Source organism: Anolis sagrei, chromosome 1 (assembly GCF_037176765.1).
Source record: "Anolis sagrei isolate rAnoSag1 chromosome 1, rAnoSag1.mat, whole genome shotgun sequence".
Lineage (NCBI taxonomy): Eukaryota > Metazoa > Chordata > Lepidosauria > Squamata > Dactyloidae > Anolis > Anolis sagrei.
This window is the reverse complement of record NC_090021.1, coordinates 247094843-247116376: the sequence shown is the minus strand read 5'-3', so window position 1 is coordinate 247116376 and position 21534 is coordinate 247094843. Positions and strand designations below refer to the sequence as shown.

General features: G+C 41.7%; 1 protein-coding gene across 1 annotated transcript; it reads left to right on the top strand.

Annotated features, from left to right (window-relative positions):
- Positions 1-502: 502 nt before the first annotated feature.
- On the top strand, positions 503-21441 carry LOC132770805 (L-lactate dehydrogenase A chain). The gene is made up of 8 exons (XM_060768143.2): positions 503-608; positions 13189-13323; positions 13767-13884; positions 15551-15724; positions 16685-16858; positions 18028-18145; positions 19123-19246; positions 20694-21441. The coding sequence occupies exons 2-8, from the start codon at positions 13198-13200 to the stop codon at positions 20856-20858; spliced, it is 999 nt and encodes a 332-aa protein (XP_060624126.1). The 5' UTR covers positions 503-608; positions 13189-13197; the 3' UTR covers positions 20859-21441.
- The last annotated feature ends 93 nt before the right edge of the window (positions 21442-21534 follow it).

The window sequence follows — 21534 nt, the reverse complement described above, 5'->3', positions numbered from 1 at the left end:
GGCCACGTTGTCCGGATGCCTGACCACCGTCTCCCAAAGCAGTTGCTCTACTCCGAACTTAAGAACGGAAAACGGAACGTTGGTGGACAGGAAAAGAGATTTAAAGATGGGCTGAAAGCCAACCTTAAAAACTCTGGCATAGACACCGAGAACTGGGAAGCCCTGGCCCTTGAGCGCTCCAGCTGGAGGACAGCTGTGACCAGCAGTGCTGCAGAATTCGAGGAGGCACGAGTGGAGGGTGAAAGAGAGAAACGTGCCAGGAGGAAGGCGCGTCAAGCCAACCCCGACCGGGAACGCCTTCCACCTGGAAACCAATGCCCTCACTGCGGAAGAAGATGCAGAGCAAGAATAGGGCTCCACAGCCACCTACGGACCCACAAGGAAATCCATAATGGAAGACCATCTTACTCGTCCAACGAGGGATCGCCTAAAGTCGCCTCTGCCCCAGACGTGTGGGCTGGCACGTCCCAGGCTAGCCATTTCGGCCAGGCAAGCCCCGCCCCTCTCCTGACGTCACGGGAGGGGTCCCTATTTAAGCGCCCGCCCGCCTCCCTTCCCCTCGCGGTGCTGCAGCGGGAAACAGAGGGAGGAGAAGCTTTGCCAACCAGGTAAGGACCGCGCCCGAGCAGTCACGCAGTTTGGAATTGCCCTGGCTCAATATTTATATGGACTTTGTGGGGTTTTGTAGCCGGGGAAGGCACCAGAAGAAGGCCGGGCAAAAGGACAAACTCCTCTGATTCCAGAGCACGGAGACACAGCTGTTGGGAGGTGGCAGAGTGCGTGCATTCAGGGACCCTCGTGGGAAGGAGGCATGCCATGCCCCACGCAGGCGGGCAAGCAGGCAGCAGACTGGGCTGAGCCTCCTCCTCTTCCTCTTCCTCCTCCTTTTCCTCCAAGGCAAAGGAATCGGTGGATCCCAACCCGAGCCAGGCTCTAGCATCACCTGTTGAGCCCACAGGCATATAAACTCCCTGCCTTGCCATTCCCGGGCTTCCGATGAGAAGCAGTCCGGACGTTTCTCTTTGGCGAAAGCGGTTATGTAACCGGAGAAGTTGCTCGGAGCGGCCCACGTCGGGGTCGGAAGGGTTGGGCACCCAGGGACGGGAAAGGGGAAAGGAGTCCTGCCGGGGTCTGTTGCTCCTAGGATCGAGTAGTGGGTTCTTTCTTGAGTGGGGTGTCTGGCTACAGTCCTAATCAGGGAAGCAGCCTCGCCCGACTTGGACTCCTTGCATTCAGATCATAGCGCCCCCAAACCCTCAAAAGCTTTGAGATCCCAGCCCCGAACACGCTTTGAATTAGGACCCCCCCCCCCCCCGAACCTTGCCTTCCCCATTTCTCTGGCTGCCTCGCCCGCAGGCGCTTCTGCCCGGGAGAAACTCCCACGGCGCGGCAGCGACCCCTTTCGGCCGGGGAGGGAACTGCAGCGCTGGCTTGGTCCGTGAGGCGGAAGAGGAGCCAGAGGACGTGACTGCGCCCCACGCGCGCCTTCGTGGCTAAAGCCGGGGCTGTGCCTAGACTATGGAAAGAAGGCACTTTGACACCCCTTTCACTGCCACGGCTCAAGGCTGTGGGATCGTGGGAGCTCTCCTTTGGTGAGGCACCCTCACTCCTTGGCAGGGAAGGCTAAAGAGATTGTGAAACCACACAGCTCCCAGGATTCCATGTCATTGAGCCCTAGAATCCTAAAGTTGGAAGATACCTCGTGGGCCATTCAGGCCAACCCTCTGCCAAGAAGCAGGAAAATCACATTCAAAGCACCCCTGACAGATGGCCATCCAGCCTGTGTCCCAAAAAAAGCTGCTGCTGCTTCATCTTCGGAGCATTTTCTTCAAAGGGGATGATTTATCCAACTCAGTTTGCCAAATTTAAGTACATTTCAGTTGTATTTGTTTTTTTTAATCTATGATTATGATTATTGCTATTACTTGTAGCCACTTTCCCCCAGGATTGGGCACCTTTAAAATTTATTTATTTATTTACAATATTTATATACTGGCCCTCTCAGCCCAGAGGTGACATGGAGTGGTTTACAAATTGCAACAATTTGATGCCTCAACAGTCATAATAATTTTTAAAATATACCAATAATAAAATACTATTAAAAACATTAACATACAATATAAAATATAAAACCGTACAAGCCTTAAAACATTGTTGTGAACGTCTCCATATCAAGTCATTAAAACTTTACAGTGTAAAAACATGGAAAAATTTAAATATTAAAATAATGTCATTAATTGACAATATAGAACAGCTTTCCAAACATTTCATATTGGTGTTCTTTTCAACGTGTCTCGTTTTGCAAGATGAGCATTGTTTTACTAACCAGTTCCTGGATTTGAGTATTGTTTGGATGGAGTTTTAATTCTAGTGGTTTTATGTCTATTTAACTTTGTTCTCAATTGGTCAGATGCCCCATTTGATTATGTTCTTATTTTAATTTTGTTTTTGTTTGCTGGATTGTTTGTTTAATATCTTATTGACATTTGGTCACATGTAAGCTGCCCTAAGTCCCTTCAGGGAGATGGTGGTGGAGTATAAAAATATAATAATAATAATAATAATAATAATAATAATAATAATTCAAGAAGGCGTGCCCCCCACACTCCAAGTGGGGCACAGAGTCCCTATTGTTCAGGTGGAATCTCCTTTCCTGTAGTTTGAAGCCATTGTTCCATGTCCTAGTCTCCAGGGCAGCAGAAAGCAAGCCTGCTCCTTCTTCCCTATGACTTCCCCTCACATATTTATATGTGGCCATCATGTCTCCTCTCCACTTTCTCTTCTGCAGGCTAAACATGTTCAGCTCTTTAAGCCACACCTCATAGGGCTTGTTATCCAGACCTTTGATTATGGCAGTTCAAGCTGTATCAATTCTATGGTGTAGATCGGGTATGACCAAACTTGGGCCCTCTAGGTGTTTTGAACTTCAGTTCCCACAATGCCTGCTACGAATGGTGGAAGTTGAAGTCCAAAACACCAGGAGGGCTAAAGTTTGCCCATGTCTGTGCTACAGACTTGTGCTGCCCATTGGGTGGTGCATTTCCAGAGGAATCCAGCTGAATCCCAGGGCGATGTTCCTCATAACCATGTGGAATTCTGACCCACTTACAAATAAAATTGCAGTCATCTCAGCACATCTTTTCAGTTTATACCAGTTGCTTTCACAACACACAACTGTAGCACCGTGAAGCTGCTTTGACTGCTGGGGCATATTCTCGTGGAACCGAGAGATTTTGTGGTTGAGGAAAGCTTTGAGTTGAGAAGAGCTGATGATTTGGAGTCTCTTGTTGATGAGTTTGCCATAAGTTGAAAATTGCTTGACAGCAGTCAACAACAACAAAAGCATGCATAGAAGTCTGACCCTGCCATAGCTGCATGCTATGGAATCAGGGGTTTGTTGTTTGATGAGGCACTAGATCTCTCTGGCAGAACCTTCTAAGTACTGTATTCATCCCTAAATTACAAATCCTTGGGTTCCATGGAATACAGCCTTGGCTGTTAAAGTGAAATCAGAATGCTATAATTGTGTGGTGTGAGAGAACCTCACAATTGTGAGTCACATGGTTCTTTGCTCAAAGAACTTCAATTCCCACAAAGACTTCTCTATGCAACAGTGACTGAAGCCAATTCTTAGTTTCCTGACTAGAGTAGATCCATGGACTCCCATTGACTCAATGGGTTTGCTCTCTTGGAGACTAACAAGGTGTATCAAAAGAGGCCAATTTGGTACTGTTAATGTTGATTGTAGAGCAAAGAGTTCAGGGAAGTATTGCAACTTCTTTTGTAGCTTGCTTACATATTCGTTACAAGGTAGTGTACTGGTTCACAGCCATATCCCATCTTTTCTTCAGTGAACTCACTGACTTTGCCCTTGCAACAGTCCTTAAAAGTGGTCCAGGCAGGGAGAGACTCGGGGCCCTTCCACACAGCTCTATATCCCAGAATATCAAGGCAGAAAATCCCACATTATCTGCTTTGAACTGGAATATATGGCAGTATGGACTCAGATAACCCAGTTCAAAGCTGATGTTGTGGGATTTTCTGCCTTGATATTCTGGAATATAGGGCTGTGTGGAAGGGGGCCCACTTTACTAAGATCATACACTGTGAGTTTAGCTGAGAAAGATAATTCTTTTTTTCAAGATGGAAAATCAGCTACTTGAAGTGAGCTCCATGTTCTCTCTTACTCATCGCATTGCCTGTTGTGGCCTCAGGACTAATGCCACAAATATGATTCACATTCATGTCATGATGCAGATGCCGTTAGCTGGACACAGAAACAGACATAGAAAAACCTGACATGGTTGCCAGTACAGATGCAGTTCTGACTGAATTAACCTTGAGGCAGTGAGTGGGTGGATTTATGTCTGTGCGGAAGTGATTATATGATGGCTCCTGCTTAACATTCAGGGCCCTTCCACACAGACATGTAACACATACTATCAGGGCCGGAAATCCAGCAATTTCTGCTTTGAACTGGGTTATCTGAGTCCACACTGCTATATATTGCAGTTCAAAGCAGATATTGTGAGGTTTCCTGCCTTGATATTCTGGGTTATAGAGCTGTGTGGAAGGGCCCTGAACTTGCTTTTGCTGTGCTGTGACTGAAATCCCAGTCCATCCCAGAATATCAAGGGAGGAAATCCCACATTATCTCTCTCTCTCTCTCTCTATATATATAGAACATGGCTCTATAGCCCGAAAAAACCCACAAGAACCTAGTGATTCCAGCCATGAAAGCCTCCGACAATATATATATATAGTTTTTGCAAGTTAAAATTAGATAGAAAGGAAAAGAAAAAAGAGAAAGAAGAAAAAAAGAAAATAATAATAATAATAATAATAAGAAGAAATTGAGATGAGCACCACCCCCAGAATCAGACACAACTAGACTTAATGTCAAAGGGCCCTTCCACACAGCCCTTATATCCCAGAATATCAAGGCAGAAAATCCCACTGATTGTGGACTCAGATAACTCAGTTCAAAGCAGATACTGTGGGATTTTCTGCCTTGATATTCTGGGATATAGAGCTGTGTGGAAGAGCCCTCAGTATTACTTCCCTGTAAATGTGGATTCTGTTCTGTTTTCCATGCACAAATTTTGGATTCCTGTTCAGGTGGATTTCTGTGGACAGGACAAACAACACCCTTTGCAATCCAGTTATTTGCCTGCTATGGGTCGAAGAGCTGTGTGTTTGAACCAGTCCATGTGACTTTGTCCCCAGAGGCTAGTAGAAGCTTGCTGCTTTGCAAACTGAAAGCCAGACTCTGCTGATATCACCCCGGATGTATAGTTATGGGAAGCGCCACTTCGATACAAAGGAAGTCTGTAGTAAGGGTGTGGCTTTGGAGAAATAGTTGCAATATCTTACATTTAAAAAGCAACAGTCACCACATTGCGCCACACTTGAGTTTCCTGCAATTGCAGAAATGAAGTACAAAGTTGAATTTATTCCCAATTTTACTTATCTCACACCAGTGACAAATTATATGCACGCCACAGAGAAATAGGTGGACAAGGGAGTCAATTCTTGAATAATTATATCTTTGCCATATCCTTCCTCTTAAGGTGGGGTGTGCAAAAAGAGAGAATTAAAACTATAATTACATTCTGGAAGCCTGTTAAAGTGTATTCTAGATTTGAATCTTAGTTCAGAGCAAACTGGCACACATCCACTTCCATGCTGCTAAAGCTTCACTTAATTCCAGTATCACCTCTATATGATTTTAGAGCATTCAAATCCAATCCACACCTGCTTTTGTTTTCAGGATAAAGAGAGGACTTCTAGCCCCATCCAGTCTTGGAAGGGATGCAGCTCAGTCTGGTCTTTGGAGGTGGGAACTGACCTGCACATCCCTAGAACCTGCCCACTTCTTGTAGGAGCTCAGAATAGGTTGCCTCAGGCTGCCACCCCATTTTATCTCGAGAGAGAATGATTTGCACAAGGATGAGCTTCATCATTTGGATTAGGAATTTACACTGAAGTTTTTTGGTTTTAGCCTGAATCTGGCTACTATACCGCATGATAAATTAAACATTAGCACATGGGAATGGCATGCTGCCCACCTCTGTTGCTTATCATTCGGGGAGGGATGCAAAAAATCCACTATCCAGATCTTTTATTTTGAATACAACTTGGGTTTCTTAGGACCCTTCCACACATCCATATAACCCAGAATATCAAGGCAGATAATCCACAATATCTGCTTTGAACTGGGTTATCTGAGTCCACACTGCCATATATCCCACTTCAAAGCAGATAATGTAGAATTTTATTCAACTGTGTGCAAGGGGCCTACATCTTATTTCTATAGAACTAGCTATGTTGGAACAGGGGAAGAGGCGCTGTCATGGCTCCTGGCTGCTGTAGATGTGCAGAACATTCAGAGTCTCCTGGTTTTTTTAAATAAGTTGCCACAATTAAAGTAAAGTGGGGAAATCCTGCTTTGTTGAATCCAGGGTATAAGGAAGATGCATTCTCAGACTTAAGTCCCATTGTTAGTCCGAACTAGAGTTGACCCATTTAATTAATAGATCTTACGTAACGGTTGCTTTACCAAGTTGCCATTTATATTAATGGGTCTGGTGGGACCAACATTTTTAGACCCCAGACTGCAGGAGGGTTGGAAATGTGATCTCTTAAAAGGCCAGGTGCCTGATCTCATAAAATTGTGACTCAGATGAAAAATTTACAATGCTGTAAAGTCTTGTGGAGCCTACTGGTGAGTCATGTATTTGTCTCTACTGCCTAGTTCTGAATTGCACGAGTATTAATGCAGACTTACTGGAAGAGATAATAAAGAAGTACTTTTAGTATAGCTGTTGTGAGTCACCTTGTACAACAAAATAGCTTATTCTATATTATGATCTATTTTGCAAAAAAATACTTAAATCTTACATTCTAACTAATTCCTATACTATTTGCTTTAAAATGCACCTTTATGGCATGTCATGTAGTTGTTATATTGGATAAGCAAAGACCTAAAAACAGTTGACTGCGACACTTCAATCTGTATGTTAGTCGTAAGGGATTTTGTTTTTGTTTTTTGCAAAACCTACCCAGTGCCACAAATTTCCCACATACCTATTAATCCCAAAACTAGGAGGGGTTATCATTTAAATTCCTTCAGTTAATATATCCAGAGTTCCCAAATTTGGAGATGGCCTCGTTTCATGGCAGTATGTTGATTTGTGCACTATATGTGACTGCTCAAGCCTGCTCAAATATGCAAAAGGCCCCAGTTCCTGTTTGAGCATGAAAACTAATCAGTGTCAGCCCTGGTTAGCACTTGGATGGAAGATTGCCAACACATACCAAGTGCTGTAGGCTATATTTCAGAGCAAGGAACTTTCAGAATTAAGCATCTCTTGTCTAATAAAACACCATAAAATTAATGGGGCTGTCACAAGTTTATGAGTGACTTGAAGGAACATATACATACATGGCTAACCAGTTGTGCCAAGGTCAAACTACTGTGCTTTTCACTCCTTTTTTTAAAAAAAATTGAGACAAATGAGTGCATCTGCATTGCACAGTTTTAGAAATTTGATACTGTCATGGCTCAATCCTACAGGATTTTAGGATTTATTGTTTGGTGTGATGATTGCAATCATCTGCCGAGCTCTACTTCATTCCCCTGAGCATTAGCACTTTGCAGGAAAGAAAGCTAAACACTTCATTAAACTACAGGTCCTCAAAACTGTAGAATAGAATCAAAACAGTCAACAAGATATCAAAACGTGGCTGTGCAATGTGGGTGCATTTGTTACATATGTGGGGATTGCAGAGCATTTCATGCTTTCATCTTCCTGCAGTTATGGGCCTGCAGTGTGCATGAGAATCCTGACTATGGGAACTGCTGTAATTTAAGCCAGCAGTCTTTGATAAATCAGTGAATGATATGTCATCTTACGTTCTTCTAAATGTTAGTCTTGAATAAAAAAGAATGATTTCAGTGTCACCCGATCCTCTATCTCTCTGTTGATGTTTCAATGTGCACATCCACAGCTGCTTCTATAGACCCTGGGCACTATCATGCTGGGTATATAAAGCTCCAGTGTTTGCTAAACTATAGATACTAGGATTCCATGCCATACTACCATGGAAGTTAAGAAGGGATCATAGTTTTATAAATATGTACTGTAAAAGGATCCCTATTTGTTACACCAATTTTTGGTTGAGAATGCTATGGTTTGGATTCTGATTAAGAACAAGCTGACACATTGTTTCCACTTTCATGTTGCTGAAAAAGTAAAGGTAAAGATTACCCTGACATTAAGTTTAGTTGTTTCCGACTCTGGGGGTTGGTGCTCATCTCCATTTTTAAGCCGAAGAGCCGGCGTTGTCTGTAGACACCTCCAAGGTCATGTGGCTGGCATGACTGCATGGAGTGCCATTGTCACCTACTTACATTTACATGTTTTCAAACTGCTAGGTTGGTAGAAGCTGGGGATAACAGCGGGAGCTCTCCCTCACTCCCCCGATTCAAACCGCCAACCTTTCAGTCAGCAAATTCAGCAGCTCAGCCTCCCTTAATTCCAGCATGATCTACCTTATACCTCTTAATCTGCTGCTATATATGTCTTATGTAATTTTATGCTTCCGAACCCCTTGTGCCCCTGCATTAGTAGGCATGCACTCCGCCCCCCACAAACACACATACCCTCACCCCCCATTGGCACAACCCAGCCTCTTGTTTTCCTGATGGTTAGTCACTGCTTCCTTTCTGGCAAGTCCTAACCTCTTGACTCAGCAGGACATCCTGTTTCGACTTTGGACATGCTTTGGGATTTCCATCTTTCACACTGCCAGTTTTCAGATCAAACCTTGCATCTCCAACTTATGTCCCTGTTGTTGAAGCAGCTTCTCTAGTTTCAATTATCAAAAGTTGAATAGAAATGCACTTGTCAGTTTTTTCCAAAGCATGTTTTTTAATAACTGGAAGGATATTGCCTTTAAGTAGTTGCATAATCCCACATGAAAAGCAAGCCATCCAATAGAATTCCAGCTGTTTCAGCACCCCAAAATGCTAGTAGAGATGAGTAAGGCACATTTTATTCCCAACATCAAGTGGCATAGACTTTTGTTCAAAAGACAGCTGAAATGCAGACTAGGTTAATGTGTTGTTGAAGGCTTTCATAATTGGAATCACTGGGTTGCTGTGAGTTTTCCTGGCTCTATGACAAGAGTTCTTTCTTCCATCCTGGACATTCCACAGATATTTAAACCCCATGTGCTTAGTTTCCAACAAACCTTACAACCTCTGAGGATGCCTATAGATTTGGGAGAAACATCAGGAGAGAATGCTTCTGGGACATGGCCATACAGCTTGGAAAACTCGCAGCAACCCAGACTAGGTTACTTTAGACTGAGGTTGCCAAAACGTGGGCCACATGACTAGCTTTGTGGCTTGCCAAACTTTTTTTTTTTTTTGCCCCAAATGCAAATGAAACTGGTCTGTTAGAATCATGTTTCTGGGAGGACAAACATGCAATCACTGGTCTCGTGTTCAGTTATCTGTGTGATAATTATTCCAATATTTTTATTTATTTCCTTGAAATATAGCATCGTGGTGCCAGTGAAAGGCACTAATGTTTGTTTTTAAAAAAACAAAGAATGAAGATGCCTTTTTCAGAGAACAGAGAATTGCACTTAGTTCCGTGATTCCACATACCTTGCATTTGGAAGACTTGCATATTTTTTGTAGTGATGCATCAAAGTAACCTAAGAAAAGAAGAGCTGCCATTAAGGTCCATTGATGGTTTAATTAATATCCAGGTTGTTGTTGCAGTGGAGTTAATATCCTGGGCAAGGTTTCCTTGGATCGTACTATGAAATGTGGCTGACTTTATAACTCTGCAGAATTGTGGACTTTAACTCTGGGCATTCTGTTTGCACTGTGCCAGTTATGTGATCCACGCCTGAAACAGTGCATTTTATCCGAGTTGAACCATAGATTGATTTTGCTCCTTAGATTTTTATCATTCTGTGTCCTTGAATTTCTTAATCATAGGCTAGACTTTGTCTTTAAATGTGCACTGAACTAAACTAAACTAGCAAGACATTGTGTAATGTCTTTTGAAGCAGAAAAAGGAAAAATTGTGGTGAAACTCATTTCCCCACTTTAGAAAGTTTTAAGAAGAATCTGAAAATCTCACTTTTCCACTGTTGATTAATCATATAATCTCATATTGCCAGTAACCCCCAGTATTTGTTTTTAGTGCACACCCTGCCCCCTGTACGAAGGTCCCTTTTTCGATCCCATCTTGGAAGAGTTCCTCACAAATAATTCGCTCCACTGCTATCTCACCCCGTTTTTATCTTTCGTATTTTATTATATGCATGTGGCCCGCTCACTGTTCTGTGTTATGAATGATTTTATTGTAATTTTATATTGGTTGTAGTATTCTTATAGTTTATGTTTTATGTAATTGATTATGTTGTTGTTTATGTTTGGATTTTATTTATTGTATTGCGTTCTTGGGGTTGGCCTCATGTAAGCCGCCCCGAGTCCCCATTGGGGAGACGGTGGCGGGATACAAATAAAGATGATGATGATGATTATTATTATTCAAAGGCAGCACACAGTAATATCTCTCCCAACTGCAGCTGAAGAAGTGGGTTTATAACCATGAAAGCTTATTTAGATTTTTAAAAGTCAGAGTATGTTTTTGAACCACACAAACTCCTACATGGTTTGATGAATCTGAACCAAACTTGGTTGACATGCCCTTCATGAACCAACAATAACCCTGGAGAGAGGAGGTAGATAGAAGATGATGAGAGTTGTAGTCTAGCTACATCCAGAGAGCCATGTTCAGATGGAGCTGAACCAAACTTGGGACATATACCCTTTATTACTCAACTTAAAATATTGATAGGGTTAGAGGGACCCTGATAGACGATGATAGGAATTGGAATCCATCTATATCCAGAGGCCCAAGTCATTCCTACCCACGACTGAGAGTCTGTCTCCTCCAAATCAGTCAGACAGCTCAGTCAACTTGCCAAGCAGCATCTCCCATCATCCTTACCCAGAGGCAACCCTAGGTAATTTTCAACAGTAAGCAAATAGTATTTTGGCGCCCCCCCCCCCCCAACCAATCACTGATATATATTTTCTGTTTGACGTGGGAGTTCTGTGTGCCATATTTGGTTCAATTCCATCATTGGTGGAGTTCAGAATGCTCTTTTATTGTAGGTGAACTATACATCCCAGTAACTACAACTCGCATATGTCAAGGTCTATTTTCCCCCAAGAGTGCCTCAAGAGCGCCCTTGGGCAAAATCAACTATACTGCAAATGCTTACTTCACGTAATGGGTTGAGCCGCCCCTGTCCGTACCCTTTTGCAAGGCAGGTTGAAGCTGGTGGGAGTTGCAGCCCAACAAGAAGGCTGAGACCTCTGACCGGTTAGGAAAGCTCTGAGTTGCAGCCCAGCCAGATGTGGGGCTGATGGGAATTGTAGCTGGTCAGATCTGGAACTGATGAGAGTTGCAGCCTGACTAGGTCTTGGGCTGATGGGAGATACAGTCAAGCAATGTGATCGGCAGCTTTCTCCCCCCAATTTTTACATTTTCAAAAGCACACAATTTGATGGCCCCCAAATAATATAAAGTAAAATAGACAAATTCCTGACCATTGAACAAGCTGACTAGGACTTCTGGAAGTTAGGAGGCCAAACAGCTGGAGGACCAGAGTTTGGGGATGTCTACACTGAAATAATGGAAACACATGAAATCCTCCCTCTCCACCCCTCCCCCACCTCTGTAGCTTCAACCTTTAAAAAAAGAATAAAAATGAAAAAGACATAAAATACATTAAATACACAGTTGACTTCTCTCCCGTTCAAGCCAAGGTGTCTATAAAAACATTACAATGTACTTCTAATTGCTTTAACTTCTGCTATATTTAAACAAATATTGTTAAAATCAACAAGTTGTGTTAATACAAACAATTTGAACATGTTTACTATAATTCCGTTCTTATAATTTCATGTTTTAGTTCTCATCTCAGGAACCCCTCAGATTTTTTTCCCTTTTAATCTCAATTGAATTTACTATATTTTAACAATTCTTTCAATATGTCTTGTATTTTCCCCTTCATTTTAAATGTTATTTCATCAATCTCACCCCTATGTTAAAAAAAATTATTTTAATTCGTCCACACGTAATCTTAATACTAGAGGTCTGAACATTTTGACTGTAGTTGAATTAATGTAATTTCGCCTTTTATATTTTATCTCAATATCTCCTACATTTTTTTCCTTTTAATCTGGATTGATCTTGCTATTATATTTCAGCAATTTTCTATATATTGCATTATATTTTCTATTTTATTCTCACTATTCTTATTTCATTGAGTTATTATTTTACTTTAGTTCTTCCAGAATTTTCCATTTGTGTATCCTAATCTAGGACCGTTTTTTTAAATACACGATTCTACAAAATTCTGGATATTTTCCTTAACCTCTCTGATTTAACTATCCTTACAATCATAAAGCTAGCAATTAGTTTTTCTAATAATTAGTATTAGAAAATCCTTAACCTGGGCAATCCTGAGTACATAACTAGTGCTAAAATAAAACCCAGTCTTAAAAGCACACATTATATCACCATTGCCTGGAAACCTCAGTTTTCATCTTGAGTATCTAATGTCTTTATGTTCACCAAAAAATAAAGAAGTGCAGGCATTAGTCCAGATGACATTGAGTTTTCATTACTGTTGAAAAGGTAGCAGCAAACAACCAGTGGTTCCATTCCTGTTGAAATTGTTTGGGGGCTAATTTGTCCCAGTGATTCAAGCAGTTTAATCTAGATTCATCTGTTTTGAAGATTGAGGAGAAGAATGGAACAACTGGCTGCAACATCCATTGTAGCAGATGTACGGCCCTAACTTCAAACTTGTAGACTATTCTGTTCTTACATTCACATTCTTTGCAAAAACATTGGAGCCTTAGTGTTGAGCTAACCCCCCCCCCCCCCCCCCCCCCCCCCGCAAAATGAGAGTTTTAAATTTGCTCAGTAAACTCTTGGCCAGGTGGCATGCAATGAGTTATCAAAGTGATGGGGTGGCTATTAGAAATATCTCATACTGGACTACATATTCCAACAAGCAAATGAATTTACATTTGGGAGAAAAGTGGGATATTATTTATGTTAATTAAATATTTTTCTTCTTTCTTAGTACTACAAGATGTCTCTCAAGGAAAAGCTGATTGCAAATGTTCACAAGGATGAACAACCCCATGCCCACAACAAGATCACTGTTGTTGGGGTTGGTGCAGTTGGCATGGCTTGTGCCATGAGCATTTTGATGAAGGTAGGTAGATTTTGCATCATTTATTGACAGGCCCATTGGCTATACTTGAGTGTCTGTTACATGTCAGTTACATGTCTAGCTCTTTTACACAATCCATTCCTCAGCTGTTAACCTGACAACTTCCAGATGTGTTGGACTACAGCTTCCAGGGCTGGGGAAAGTTGTAGATCAAAATTTCTGGTTACATCAAGTTGAGAAAGTTTTGTCCTAGAAGAATACATTTTAGGACCCTACAAGATATTTAGGAATGATAGCATTGCTGCCTGTCTAGAACTGCAGAAACAGAAGACTTATCAAGCCGATTGATATGCTGCTTTTGGAAGGATGCTTACCTGCATTTGACATGGGTGCTCCTGAGTTGTACAACTTGTTACAGCCACAATGTTCACATCAACGGACGCTGGTGAAGTTGACATTCTCTTATTACTCCTGACATTTTGTAGGACTTGGCAGATGAACTTGCCCTTGTTGATGTCATAGAGGACAAGCTGAGGGGAGAGATGTTGGACCTCCAGCATGGCAGCCTCTTTCTCAAGACACCAAAGATTGTCTCTGGCAAAGGTAAACATTTCTTTCTTCTGCCCTGACCATTTAATTCAGGCACTAGTTGCAGTCATGCAACATTCAGTCCCACTCTCTCCTAGAAGAAACCCTTCTCTATGTTGAAACCAAAATGATTCTTTCCTTGCATGATAGTCCCTGGGAATGTAGTTGAAGTGTTCTAGCACTTTTAACAATTATGGGTTCTATTTTATGGAACCTTGGGATCAGTACAGACATCCCTTCACATTTGCAGGCTTTCCTTTTGCAGATTTGATTATTCATTAATTGGATTAATACAACCTCTTTAGGAATCTTTAGGTCCTCCAGTGTTACTCTGTGGTCAATTTCTGGTGGAAGTTGACTGTAAAACCACACTGGAGAATCTCAGGTTAAACAAAAATAATGGTTCTTTTCTTCACTATTTTTCCACTTTGGGAGGAGTCCTGTGTTCCTAAGGCCAGCAAATTTGGAGGGCTTACTGTAGTTTGGATTATGAATATAGCATTCTCTATTGGATTGTTCTAAGTCAGATGAGTACACCATCTTCCGTTAGGGACAATTCTGAGTATCTCACTAAACTACAAATCCAGTTTTTTAAAAAGGATAGAGCCATAGCAGTTAAGAGTGGTATCAGATACAGTCCAAATGAGGTGCTTGAAAGCTGATTTAAGTCTGAATCAATGGAACTAAAGTGTTAGTTTACAAAGTTTCCATTCATTCAATGAAGCCTTGTCTAGTTGGGACAAATAATTGGATTTAGGTTTTAGCCAGAACCAGGCATGTGGATTTCTAATTAAACAACAGAAATTCGCCTATGTTATATTTAAATTGTAATACATTTGAAATGTAATAGGGCACTAGTAAACTACTCAAATGTATGCCCAGTGTGAATCAATTGCCATAGTTCTGGAAAAGCTACACATGCAAAAAGAAGGGTGTTGCATTATAAAAAAGTCTGGCTGTAAATGCTGCCTAATGGAGCTTCTCTTTGTTGTATTTCCTATCCATACATCTGTCTATATAATTGTAATTTATCCTGTGATAAAATAACTTTGAGTGACTTTGCCAAGTGCATTTGCCTCCTTTTCTTTGTATTCAAATCAAACCAGAGAGGTACAAGTTATGCCTGGCCTTTTTAATTCTCTTTCTAGTGTAATAGCGCTGAAAACTGTAGATCTCTAAATGAGCTGAGATTTTCACAAACATATCTGGATATGTGCCCTTTTGGCTATGTTTGAAAAGAGGGCTAGATTAATTGTCAGGTTTTCCATGCACAATAACTGTTGCAAGAGTGTCTGTCTGAAGTGGCAGTAGTGCTTCTTTGTCTCCATATATTAGAGTGTTTCTGTGTGAGTAGCAATTTTAGGATGGAAGCATACAGTGAACTATTAGGAATTTTGACATGATTTGGAAACCAGTTTCTAGCCACCCTAGAGAATAAAATAAACCATTGGAAATGTGCACACTGTAGGGAAAATCTGTATAGGGCTCCAGGTCACCTCAAGCAGTTTCCTTGCACACAGATTCCGAGAATCTGTAGTCTTTCAGTGACTTTATATATCTGTCTTTCTCGATATGGCTGCTCCTATCTTCCCCCATGATACTTCGTCTTGACCACAACCATATTGTAGAATGTTGTTTTGACTAAATGCAATATATCTTCTTTCCTTTTCTCGGTTCGCAGATTATGCTGTGACTGCGCACTCCAAGTTGGTCATCATCACTGCTGGAGCCCGGCAGCAAGAAGGCGAGTCTCGTCTCAACTTGGTTCAGCGCAATGTGAACATTTTCAAATTCATCATTCCTAATGTTGTCAAGTACAGCCCTGACTGCAAGCTGCTTGTTGTTTCCAACCCAGGTTTGTCATTTCCTAATATGTCTGTGTCTAGACTGCTGTTGGTCCTCCTGATGCTGAGAGCAAGGAACAGGTTCATTCCTGTGGAAGGAAACCAGGGAATTCTGAACTACAGTTTCAGGGGAGGGGCCACAATCTTGCTCCCTGTGCATTGGAGGTGAGCCTTTGGTAGGTCATGTGGACTTCCAAGCCCTTTCTCTCTTTGGAGGATAACTATTCAGTTTCAGTGGGCTTTCTTTCAGTACAATACAGCTCCTGTATCTACATGGAATATATTTCTAGACTTAGCATGGAAATGTGAAACTGCAGTTAATAGTGACCCCTATTAAAATAAATTGACTGCCAGTGGAACCATACCATAGAATCATGCTGAAGAACATATAAATCCCTCTCTAGCATTCCTGATGGAGCAGTGGATTAAACTGCTGAGCTGCTGAACTTGCGGGTTGGCAGTTTGAATCTGGGGAGCAGGGTGAGCTCCTGCTGTTAGGCCCAGCTTCTGCCAACCTAGCAGTTCGAAAACACACAAATTTGAATAGATCAATAGGTAGTGCGTCTGCGGGAAAGTAACAGCTCTCCATGCAATCATGCTTGCCACATGGCCTTGGAGGTGTCTATGGACAACACAGGTTCTTCAACTTAGAAATGGAGTTGAGCACCACCCCCAGAGTCGGACACGATAGACTTAATTTCTGGGTCTTCCAGTGTGAATCTCTGGTCAAGATGTGGCATAGAATTGTGCTAGAGGACATAGAAAATGTTTGAGATAATACTTCTCTAGCATTTCTAGATCCCGCCAGCATGATTAGGCTGGTGGAAGCATATTACAGAACCTAGAAAATGCTTAGAAAAAACATGCTTAGAAAAAACATTTTTGGATGTGGATAACTGCCAGCACACTCTTGATTCAATCCATTGAGGCTGCCAATTTCTCACCAAGTAGTGTTTCTCCCCCTTTAACAGTGGATATTCTGACCTATGTGGCATGGAAGATCAGTGGATTCCCTAAGCACCGTGTTATTGGAAGTGGCTGCAATCTAGACTCTGCCCGTTTCCGCCACCTGATGGGCGAAAGGCTGGGGATCCACCCACTCAGCTGCCATGGCTGGATTGTTGGGGAGCATGGAGACTCTAGCGGTAAGCACAAAAACCTGTTTATTGCCTGAAAACTTTTTTTCTATCAGATAGTGAAAATCATTTAGCTATGTTTTAAGGGAACTCACCAAATCCTGGCATCCTATAGATATGTTGGATTGCAACCCTCATCACTAAAGGACACAAGCCTTTTCCGTATTCTTGGGAGGTGGGCAGAAGTGTTTTGAAGATAACTGGCTGTTTAGTAAAAGGGAAAAGTGGCTGGACATTTCCTTTAGCCAGACTCAGCTCTTTGAATTCAGACTTACTGTATTAGTGTTGGGCAGATACAAGGGAAAATGCTGCTCTATCAGTATGAAAGTTAGCTTAAGCCTTTCCTGCTTCATGAAAGTAACACTAGATGATCTATATTTGACTTGGGTAGGTCTGTTCAGAAAAGGTCAACTCTGTAATCCAAGAAGACCAGACCCTGCTGTGCTGAATGCTGCCCTTTACTCTTAACAGAGGAGTTCAGAATATAGCCTCTCATTTATGAATATTGCTGCCCTGTGAAGTGCTATTTTTTAAAGTCTCTGTCTTGACTTTCCGTCATCCTATATTTAGAAGTTAAAACACACAATCAGGTTGTATTTAGAATACTTAGTAGGAACTGGTAGGCACCAAATACAGTGATGTGAAAAAGCTTTTAAGAGAAACCTAGTATTTATAGCTCTCTCCCCCCCTCCCCAGTTTTGTTTTGTTTTTGAAAAGGCATATGATGGGGAAGAATGAAGGGTTAAAATCACAATGTAGAAATTCCTCAGTCAGAGATAATCTGATATGGATGTATCAAGTGTGTATAGCTATTGTCTCAGTAACTGTAAAGATGCAGGACTTAAATCTCTCTCTCTTTCCCTCCTGGTATGGGACCCTTGTTAGTGATTGCAAGTCTCAATTCAATATGAATACCATTGATTCTCAGTATCCACAAGTTCTGCATCTAGGGTTTGAAATTCCTAAAAGCAAACCTTGATTTTGCCATTTGATATAATGGGTACTATTTTCCTCTGCCATGTATATCATGGGAATAGAGCATCCACAGAATATGGTATTTGTGGAAGATCCTGGAACCAAGCCCTAGCAGAAACTAAAGGCATACTGTACATGAAATCTATATTCTGAAGGGCAGGATAATTTCCTAAATTCCACTGAAAATCTTGTCATTTTTTCAGTGCCTGTCTGGAGTGGTGTGAACGTTGCTGGTGTCTCTCTGAAAGGCTTACATCCTGACATGGGATCTGATAGTGACAAAGAGAACTGGAAAGAGGTCCACAAGCAGGTGGTAGACAGGTAACATTTAAAACTCATCAGGGTGTTTCAAACCCACATTTCTCAATGTTTTTGCCAAACTATCCAATTATGCAGCAATAGCAATTATCATGTTACGTAAGTCCTTGAGATTAATCAGAGTACTTCACCACTGATCAGTAGCTGTGTTTTATATTAACATACTGATACTGAGAATGAAGTAAAATTCTGAATTGAGAAACTTATTTCTGCATTTGAAAAATAGATACTATATTCACAGGGGGATATGTTCCCAGACTTAGTTTGGATACGCAGAACTGCAGATAGTAGTGAACGGTATTGAAATAAAAGATTTCTGACCCAAGAATACTATAGAGCTGAAAGCCTTAAAATGCCTCAAAGGGACGTATTTTGTTGGACATGGGTAAATTAAACCTCAGGCATCAGCCCTGTGTATATGTGGATTATCCAGACTGATATTTACCTGCGTGATGAATGTGGTGAACCAGTTCTACCTTTTTATAATGTTTCTATGAGAAAGTTAGTATTTTGTTTTTAAAAAGTAAAAAGACAAAAAGATCTTACTTTTTGTCCTGAGTAGAACAGATGCCAAGAGATGCCCCCAACAGGTAGAAAGACAGGATACACATAAATATAGTAATAATAATATGACAGGAGTGTGAATTTCTTAGGCTACAGGCTGGACCCCAAGATCATTCAAAGCCCCTTCTTTTATTTTGCAGTAATGGGAAGATCATGCTCTCAGGGACAAAATCTCCCTAAAGCAAAGTGGAGGGCGCCATTCCGTTTCTAAGGTTTTCAGCCTGACATAGAATTGCAAAACATCAAAAGCCACAAGCCTAGCAAAGTTTATTGATTGATTGATTGATTGATTGATTTACTGTATTTGTATACCGCCTTTCTCAGCCTGCAGGCTCCTTAGCAGACTTGGATTTCTGAAACATCTGGACATTGCTTTTCTTAATAGAGTTCTTTTTTAAACAATATTATCTACTTAGTGCTTATGAAGTTATCAAGCTGAAGGGATACACATCTTGGGCAATTGGTCTCTCTGTGGCTGATCTTGCTGAAACCATCATGAAGAATTTACGAAGAGTGCATCCAGTTTCTACCATGGTCAAGGTAAGTCAGTATGTTCTGAATTTTGAGTGTTGAGCCACAATACAAAAACTACTCATGGCTGCTCCAGTTCCATTGAGTCTCCCTCTCATAGAACACAAGTTGGTTCATACAATAGTAGTTGGGCTTTAAAGAACTAAGCATCCATACTCCGCATGAATATTGTTAGATGGCTGGAAGAGCAATCCACTTACACATGGGTTGTCTCCTTGTGCCAGCTATCAGGACATGAGTTCATAGTTCTTATCAGTTGCATCTGTTGACTCTTCTCTTTTCCCTGGTAGTATTTAACACATACTCTTCCTTTCAGAGAGTTTTACTACTGTTAGCACTCACCGATCTAAATTGCTGCCTTCTTCCTAAGAGTTGCCTGTAAATCTTCTTGGCTGTTGTGACAGTTATTTTTATTTTTTTTGTGCAATCTGGAATCAGTTTCCACTGACAACTGGCTGGATAACCCATATATAGGTGGATTGCTCTGATGTGCCTCCCATACGTTGGATATCCTTCCTCTCATGACATACATTTGAATCAGTCAGATCAGCCATTATTTCAGGTTCCTCTCACAAAACTTCAGCACACATTATACAAATATTTGATACTCAAGTCAGCTTTAAGAAAAGGAACCAGTGTACAACTTTATTGACCAGAATCCAGTGGTATAGTTCCATTGACATAAACAGATCTGCTACCAAGATTCCTTGATTTCACAATTTTAAGTAGGAAGCTGGAGCCATAAGCAAGGGAGTCCCATTGAGACTGGAGATAGACTGCTAGGGAAATGAATCCCACACTTCCTGGTTCCACTGCCAAAAATGCCTCCAGCAGCAGACACACACTGTTGGATCCTGGCCAGACACTACTTGTATAGGAGGGGGCGGAGAGAGGGAGGGCAAGGGGGGGAGGAGCAGCAGCAAGCCGCATTGCCATGGAGACCAGCTTGGGGGTGATGGCCTGCTGGGCTGTTCCTGCAGCCCCCGCTGCTCTCCCCGCTCTACTTTCAAGGCTCTCCGCCACTCACCTCCTACAAAGGCCACTGGGCTTGTCTAGGCCCAAGGAAGCTTGGATGTGCTTGCTGAGGCATTCTGGGAGCTGTAGGAGTCAGGAACTATGGCTCCCAGAATGCCCCAACAAGCACATCCCAGGCATGCTGCCGCCCAGGGCTGCTGGGAGCCATCGTCTGGGGGCACAAGGAAGGATAATGTTTTCAATCTTTTCCTACCAAAGACTGAGGCTACGATAAGGAAATATGACCAGGATCCTGTTTCCATGCTCACTAGTGGGAGGAGATTGAAAATATTCTTCTTCTTGAGCCGTAACTGGCAGCTAAACAATCCTCCTTTGACTGATGCAGCTTCTGTAGTCTTTCAATAGGAATATATGGTATTTCTGAATAAAGAGAAGTCATGCCAGACATTCATTTTATTCTTTTCATTATTCCTTTTCCCAGGGCATGCATGGAATCAAAGATGATGTCTTCCTAAGTGTCCCTTGTGTCCTGGGCTTCTCGGGAATTACAGATGTTGTGAACATGACTCTGAAGAGTGAAGAGGAAGATAAACTGAGGAAGAGTGCAGATACGCTCTGGGGAATCCAGAAAGAGCTGCAATTTTAGACCTGGCGTCCTGTCACGTCACTGCGTAATAGTGTTGAATGGGTCTTAGTGGATTGTTTTGTTGCACTTTCCAAATAGGTCAACTCCTTTATGGAGTTTCAGCTACAAACACGTGCAGAGCTAAAACTACACAAACACAGTTTCCTATCCAGTAGGAAGCTTGCAGCTCCTGTGTAACAGTCCTGAGCTGTGGGGATAAAATAACACCAACATGCACTGAACCAACACTGCTGAAGAAAACCACCTGGCCTTTTATCTAAAGTTACCACGTTTGAGTCTTCCAAAAACCCAAGGGTAAAAAAAAACCCTAGAGTATCTTGTGATCAAAAAGACAAATACAAACCAATACTCTCTGCTTACTGGTAGCTTGATTCTCCTATTGAGCAGCTCCAAAGTATCTTTCCCAACACTGCTGCTTATCAAATCTTTGTGCATAATTTTCCAGAGACTCTTGTGTAGTCTAGTTGTCTTAAATGTAAAGAGGAAAAAAACCCTCAAAACCCTCTGTATGCAACAATTACAACTGATGCAATTGTCCAACTGTAGTACCAGCCCAAATAATGAAATAAAGAATTAACGGTTACTTCTGTTTTGTCTGTCCTATATTTGAGCACAAAGTATCACCCTAACCCTAACATTACTGGGAATAAACCACATTTGCTACCTACTAGTTACT